This window comes from Phragmites australis, chromosome 8 (genome assembly GCF_958298935.1).
Source record: "Phragmites australis chromosome 8, lpPhrAust1.1, whole genome shotgun sequence".
Taxonomy (NCBI): domain Eukaryota; kingdom Viridiplantae; phylum Streptophyta; class Magnoliopsida; order Poales; family Poaceae; genus Phragmites; species Phragmites australis.
In genome coordinates, this window is record NC_084928.1 from 37118877 (window position 1) to 37126630 (window position 7754).

General features: G+C 44.7%; 1 protein-coding gene across 1 annotated transcript; it reads left to right on the forward strand.

Moving 5' to 3' along the window:
* The first annotated feature begins 1369 nt into the window (after positions 1-1369).
* LOC133927811 (protein PSK SIMULATOR 2-like) lies at positions 1370-6842 on the forward strand. Its single transcript, XM_062374199.1, has 6 exons — positions 1370-1400; positions 5007-5116; positions 5484-5600; positions 5924-6000; positions 6091-6135; positions 6236-6842. The coding sequence occupies exons 1-6, from the start codon at positions 1370-1372 to the stop codon at positions 6762-6764; spliced, it is 909 nt and encodes a 302-aa protein (XP_062230183.1). The 3' UTR covers positions 6765-6842.
* The last annotated feature ends 912 nt before the right edge of the window (positions 6843-7754 follow it).

Sequence of the window (7754 nt, forward strand, 5' to 3'; positions counted from 1 at the left end):
AGTCTCCAACTCGTCGTCCTCTCCTGATCAACTAGCTAAATGTGTGCTACTGGCTAGCTGAATGCAGGGCAGTTGGGAAGGAGCCCAGTGAGCTTGTTCAATTGTTCGCTAGCCGGCGCGTCGGAAGACAAGCAAAATCAGGACGGGGTACCACTCTCGCCGGACGGGCGCATCTTCTAGATCGAGCATGCCGCCAAGGCCATCGACTATCCGTTGTCGGCATCAGATGCAATGCCAGGTCGGGGTTTCATGACCAGTTGCTTCCTACTTCCCATCCCATTGCCCCCGGCATGACGCAATCGGATTGCCGATGGTCCCGTACATGGGAGCCGGCGAATCGCGCTCTTCCGGTGCTCCAGTGACTTAGTCCACCCCTGTTTCTAGCTCCCATGTGATGCTTGAATTTGTTGCGGCCCAGCCCAAAACCTCAGCCGCAGCCCAGCTTCCAGCCCACCCGCGACCTCAGCTCAGCCGGCCCATCTCCCGCTCGTTCTCTTGCTGACAGTCGGGCCCCGCCTGTCAGCATCTTCCTCGCGCTAGCACTCGAGCCCGTGCCCACAACCGCCATGCGCACCTTGCCTGAATTTGCCGGCACGTATAGCCCGCCCGCGCCCACGATCTTCGCAACGGCTTGCACGTCCCGAGGTTTTAAGATGCGCCGCAGCCCTGCGCTTTCTCCACCCCGCACTCCCTCTCCAGTTCCCGAGCGCCATTGCTACCATTGAGCACCGTCCGCCTCGTCCGAGCTTCCCCCTTCACGTTTGAGGCCGTTGCCAGCTTCACCGAAGCACGAGAGACCCATTTCACCTCTCGTCGATGCCTCTCTGCTGCCGGAGTCACCATTTCACCGAGCACCGGTAAGGGTCGCCGCCACTTCGCCGTCGATATCGCTAACCGAAGCTCCCCGCAGCAAATTGACCCCCTTTCCAGCACCACGTGTTCCCTAAGAAGCTTCCCCGGCCATCGTTTTTGTTCCTACGTCACCGTAGCCACTTCTCTCTGAGCTCCGACCTCCGCCACCATTCTTCTCCATCGCCGACCACCGCAGAAGCGCCGCCGACCATCAAGAACCCCCTAGTGGGACTCCCCGTCGCCGTCTCGTTCTATTGCGCCAAAAATCGCCGAGTTTGGTAGCCCGTAGTGATAGATCAAGCCTCGTCGGAGATGCTCCGGCGAAACCCGCGGCGGCGCCGCTGTCCGCTGGCCCCTATCGCCGCCCCTCCCTCCCCAAATGACGAGAGCCATTGCATCTCCCATCGGCAACCCAGATTAGATCAGCCGAACCCCATACCCCTTCGGTCCACCGTAGATCCGTGGACCTAGTCCATGGTACTGGTCCACCGTCCCGGTCAGCAGCCTCGTAGGCGCCATGTCAGCATCTGCGCTGAGTCAGCAGCCGCGTAAGCCGCCACATCAGCCCAGCGAGCCCAGTCAGCCTTCTGACGCAATAAATAGGTTTTTCAGTACAAAAATAATTCCCTTATTCCCAGAAAATATGTAATTTTACATTTAGGCCCCCAAACTTTTATGTTTCATAAATATGCCCCTAGTTAGTTCTGTATTATGCTTTTAACCCCCTGAACTTTTGTATAATTACAAGGTCCTTGAATTTTACATATAGGTCCCTAGAGCTTTCTATTTTTTATAATTTAGTCCCTATATTTTTTTTAGAAAAGCCCCTGTATATTAAAACTATCATAACTTTTTCATACAATCTCCGATTTAGGCGATTCTTGCGCTCACGCGATCATAGAAGTGTGTACTGTCCATTAGTAGCCTTTTTAGAGTGCTTTCCCTCTATTTTGTGTGTTGTACTTAGCTGTTGTGTTTGTTTGCTTTCCGGTGTGCGCAATTGCTTTAGGAGACGAGCAGTGTGTCAGCTTGTAAGGCTAGGCATTCGAGGACTTTGAGCAACCTGCATTCGAAGGAAAGTGTTCTTGACCACTTTGACACCACTGTAGTATATTGTAGCTTTTATTTTTTTCCCCTAGATGCATGCTTGTTTAACATGGAATCCCATGATTAGGGTTTTACTAGGATTTGTGTGATATTTTCTTGTAGCCTTTGAAGAGTTATGGGAAATAAAAAGGGTAGTTGTGCTAGTGCTATTATGGTTGGAGTAAATATTAATCCTGACTAATGTTTATGTAACAAGAATTTAGGTACGGTAATCTTGTAGTAACATGGTATAGGGATCCCAACTGGATGACTAGTTTGAGGTGGAGCTGCACAGCAGGGTTATGTTTGTTCCTGAGTGGGATCATAAGGACTGGATTGTGAAGCCTGTTACCCGGCATAACAGCACAACCACGAGGCCTATATGGGTACGGCCTAGCCAAATAATTAGTTGTCCTTAATATTCTGTACGCACTAGTGGACGGTTAAGTGGCATAAGAGGGGGTCTCTGCAGTGGATGGAATCCCTGTTAGCGGTGAAATCTTAGTGGGTGCATATAGATTTGGAGGCGCTTTGTAACGGCCTTGTAGTGAGACCTCAGCTCTACACCTCGGAAGTGTAAAGCAAAACGGGAATCACGACTCGTGGGTAAAGTGTGCAAACTCTGCAGAGTAATAAAACTGATCGATCAGCCATGCTCACTGTTAAGAGCGGACTTGATCTTCTTCATAATTAGTGGGGATCTTGAATGGTTGGTCTGGGTAGTCGGGTGGTGGAACCCCCGATGAGTCGGTAGTCAGATATGGGATATCTGGTGAGTCTGGTAGTCGGATAGAATCTGATGAGTTTTTTCCTTTAATGTTGGAGTCATAACCTAGTAAATAGGCTGCTAGGTTCTTTTGAGTCATAGGTTAGGATGGCATAGATGCAGTAAACCTAAGTCAAGCCTTTTTGTCCTAAGCCCTTATGTCATATCTTTCCTACACTTGCGGAGTACGATATGTACTCACACTTGTTGTTTTCAATAATAAATGCTGTTCAGTAGGAGAAGACTACACGAAAATCAAGGAAGCTGAAGACTACAATGAAGTCGGAGCATCCTAGGTCGCGTTGTCCCCAGTCGATTACCTGTGGTGTGTCCTGAAGCTTTCGTTGGAGTTTCCTCTTGTTCTTCCGCCGCGATCTAAAAACTCTAGTATTTATTTCAATAAAGTTATTTTTATTTGATATAGAACTGTATATCACTGATATGTCATCGCATGTATGATGAAACTGATCCTGACATACATATGGAATACATCTTATTGTTCTTTTAAAAAACCGGATGTGACATCCCGCGCTCTCCACCAGCCCTGGAGCTGGTGCCGCTCCTCCCTGCCACTTCCTCCTCTGCCATGGCTAGCCACCCCCATGCCTTGATCGCTGCTTCGTCTCCATCCCCGGATGCTCGAGATCCAACTCTGTAAGCTCAAATATGACAATCAACCAACAATCCACGTCTAGTGGTCACTGATCGTGGTCACTAGACGTGGTCACTGGTCGTGGTCAGGCTGCGGTCTGACTAGATGAAGATGTCGTCGTTCGAGTACATGGCATGATGAGGCTAAGGTCCGATCAGATGTGTGTGTGACATGTGGAAGTCACAGAGTCCTGTTCCATAAAGAGTCGAGGTCGAGTCCGGGAAGGACTCGGATCGGTTTGGATTCGGTTATGGAAAGGACATTGGTTGTTTGGTAATTCATGTCCCGTTGGGATACGATTAGGAAAAGGACTAGGCCTGGTGTTGGGCCTGGTCGTATAAATTTGAAAGGGTTGTGGCTTATGAAATGTTAACAACACGGAGAACAGCTTAGAGGAGAACCTAGAGTTTGCATCTAGGTTTTGGAATTTCATGGAAATCATTGTAAGGGTGCTATGTATGCACCTTTTAAACTCATCTACAAAATAAAGGTCATATTTGGTAAGATGATGAGTTGAAATTTTGATCTTGATCGCCGTTCTTCATTCGTGTTTCGCTGTCACTTTCGGATTTCATGGATCTTCTACTCCATCATGGTAAGACTTGATTGAATCCATCTAAAGTCATCCTAGAGCATCTTGGTAAGTCTCTGAAAGTTTTAATTCGTTAAAAATTCATAATTCTTGATTAATAACGGGTTAGGGTTTAATCAATTCGTGTTTTGTGTTACTGTGTAGAACAGTATGTTTGCGAATTTCAAATCTTTAGATCTACACATCCAATTGAACTGATTCTTGTCACGTTGGTTGTGTATTGACGTCTAGTATCTACAGTTAAGAATTTAGGGCAATGCAATAGATGGATCTTTGTTAGGTCAATTTTAGTGACATAAGACCAATTTATCCAGAGCTTAAAAAATTAGGTTATTAGCTTCCGCACAATCATTCACTCCCATCTAATTGATCTTTCTTTATAGAGTTATCAATCCTACATCAAGGAAATAGGAGAAAAAAATATTGGAGCTAATCTTGATATTATGTATCTTTATATTTATTTTCGTCTTGCATGTAGTTAGTATATTTGTGTAGGCCGGTGTGGCTCAGCATGAAGAGCATTCATGGACATGGAGAGATGCCGATGTGCAGTGGGAGGCATGAATCGATGCTGCTTACGAGAGCAATGGAGCCAACATATTGCATGAATTAGTCTCTGAGTCAGGTAATTTATCTAGTGGTTGCATGCATAAGCTAGTATCAAGTGATTTGGTTAAGATAGTTAGTACATGCATGTTATTATCTAGTGGAGTAGTTGCACACGTTTTGGACGTGGTATGACACGTTTGAGTTCGTGGCTGAAGAGTCGGGCTAACAGCCCATGTAATCCTCGCGTCGTTTGCCTATTTAATCAACAAAGAAAAGCCCGCTGCCGTGTGTGAGAGGCAGCACTAAAAATCATCTCTGTGTATGTTGACATTGCATTTTTAATCCTCTATTCAGATTGTGGAGAAGCTTGTTGATATTGTAATTTTTTTTACATAAACAAATCCGGGATGCAGTCAATGAAGCTGGTAAATATTAGTACTCGATTGGATGTTTTTATTGCTCCCACAAAATGTATCTTATAATATCCTAACATCTCTCAAAATAAACAGTTTCTGCAGGAACCGACTTCTTCGATTCTGAGCAAGCCCAGAACAAAAGGCTGGGTCCCTGTGGTCTGGCACTACATTATGCTAACATTATCAATCAGATTGAAAATATAGTAAGTTCTTTTGATAACTCCACATATACTTTGTCTGTTTGATGTCCCACCTTCATTATGTGGACTTGCCGAAATTTCATATACATTCTCTTGTCATTTTAGAAATCAGTTTCTGTTATGTTGACGAGTCATGCATTTATCCATTTTCCTTTTCTTATGGTGAACCGTAATTGTGGATTGTAATGAATATTTATGGTCACCCAGCTTGAATATTTTGCTGTCTTTTTAGATAAAACCAACACTACAGTGCATATATTTGTATCACCACAGTATTATACATTTTCAATCTCTAGACTGCTATTGATGTTGCTTCATTGATTACAAAAAAAGCCACTAAATTCTGAATATATCATGTGTGCCTATGCAGGTTTCTCGGCCACTCTCTCTTCCTCCTAGTGCTAGGGACAATTTATACCATGGTCTGCCAATAACAGTGAAGTCAGCTCTGCGATCACGATTGCAATCATTTAATACCGATGAAGAGGTTTGTGTTTTATACAACCCTGCAGTGTTTAAATGGTCCATTTCCTTAGTATTTTTGTGTACAAGGAATCTATTAAACTGATCGTGAGGCAAGCTTTAAGGTTTTGTTTTATGTCTGTCTCCATAACATGCTTCGATTTTGAAGCACTGAAACTTGAACAGTCCATGTGGACATAAACTATGATAAGACTTTTTGCATCTGTTTTCTTGAGTAGAATCAGAGCCAGATTTTGTTTCGAGAGAAGTACCGGATATGTTTTGACTGCTGATTTTGTGTGTCAATGTTTGGGCACTAATAAATGTGTTCCATTTTATTCCCTGCAGCGAACTGTAGCTCAAATTAAAGCTGAAATGCAGAAAACTCTTCGCTGGACTCTGCCAATAGCAGAAAATACAATAAGGTGGGTATAGCTTTAAAATGTTTCAAGTCCTTCTGATTGAGCGTAGAATTACTGATGTCCTAAAAATTCGTTGTTTTGATTCTTTACCAGAGCACACCAAGGTTTTGGATGGGTCGGTGAATGGGCAAACCTTGGGTTAGTACCGAATCTTGATTTCGCTGTATACCTTCCCATCGACAATATAGCATAAAATATTTCTCTTTGCAGCATCACCTAACATATAGCTGTCTTACAGGAGCGACATGAGCAAGAAATCAGGCTCCCAACACAGCGTCACCCGAATCCAGACACTTCATCACGCAGACAAGGCAAAGACAGAGCACTACATTCTCGAACTGGTGGTGCAGCTCCACCATCTGGTGGTCCAGGTGAAGAACAGAGGCTACAGAAACAAATCCACAAAGCACGACCTGTCTCGATCGCGCAAGGGGTTGGATCTACAGGCAGAGACCAAGCACAACGCATCTCCAGTGAACAACGGCACAGTTTCAAGCCCGTTGTCGGACTGCGAACGCGAAACGCTGGACCAACTGAGCTTCAAGAGGACGAGCTACGGGAGAAGCAAGAGCTGCGAGCCTCCACCTGATAGAGGGAACAAGGCGCACCGGAGCTGGGACGCTTGCCGGAGCCAAGGCAACTCGCCGGCGAGGGAGTTGGGGAGGAACTCGGCTCCGGACCGTGACAAGACGAGGGATCTTGATGTAATAGATGGCTTGGATAGACTCATTTCGTACTCGCACCCCTCATCCCCAACGTTTTGTTAGATATGCTGCACAGATAGGAATTCTTTTGCTGCTTCTCCCCGTTCAACGATCGGCCGTGCATCTTGTATATGTGTGATCTGCCTATATATTGTCGTAGTTTATGTGGATATATAATTTCGTGTTATAGTCTGCGATCGAGTGGAAATATATATAGCGAGATCAGAAGTGAAGTTCCGTGCCTCGTTCTCATCTTTGTTAGTCTCCTCGCTTCTTATTATTCCTGTGTTCAGAAGGGAAATCATTATCTCCTGCCCTTGAAAAAAACATTTTTTTTGGAATTTAACAGTTAAAAACTACGTATCAGTTATGCAAAAGATTTTTTTTTGGGCTAGTGAGAAAGGAACCGTCAATTGTCGATCATAACTGTAAAACAAAGACTGGTGTTACCAGCACTGCATCCATGTTTGCTTCTGAACCTATAGATCTCGCTGTGCTGTGGTGGGAGAATTACGCATCTCTTGTTCAGGAATTCTTTTAAATAACCATTTATTTTTCACTTTTTGCAGAAATAATATGCGATTAAAAAACTCAGAAATAATTATCTCGTGCCACCGTAGCTCTACTGTCATATGACAATAGTCTAATATATACCAGGTGGCTTTGTCGCACCGCAGTACGTGCAAAATCAATTTTTGCACTCCCAATTCACGACAACATTATGCATGCAGATTCTTTTTGCACTTACAAGGTACCACGCACACGTACACAACACCAAATCCACTCAGCGTGTGTGTAAATCGTGGGCGGAAGATAAGCTTAGGGTGAGTTTTGCTTTTGTGGCTTGGTGGCTTAAGAGTCGTGATCGGGTGCCGTCCGAGAACGTCATCAATACCACAGAATAAAAATCTTTTATGCCGAATTTGCTCTCTCTACCATCTTTATGTTTCCACATTTACACACTTGCAACTTACCTTTGTGTATTTACCTTTCTAAGTAGTTTGTTAGGATTGTCTATATGTTACAAACTTTTTTGAACAGTAGGGTAGACAC

Excerpts from the sequence above, each read along its gene's own strand:
- LOC133927811 (XM_062374199.1), top strand. The coding sequence starts at position 1,370 with ATGTCAGCATCTGCGCTGAGTCAGCAGCCGC. Across the intron at positions 1,401-5,006 it reads TGCGCTGAGTCAGCAGCCGC|TTTCTGCAGGAACCGACTTC; the intron begins GTAAGCCGCCAC and ends CAAAATAAACAG. Across the intron at positions 5,601-5,923 it reads CATTTAATACCGATGAAGAG|CGAACTGTAGCTCAAATTAA; the intron begins GTTTGTGTTTTA and ends TATTCCCTGCAG.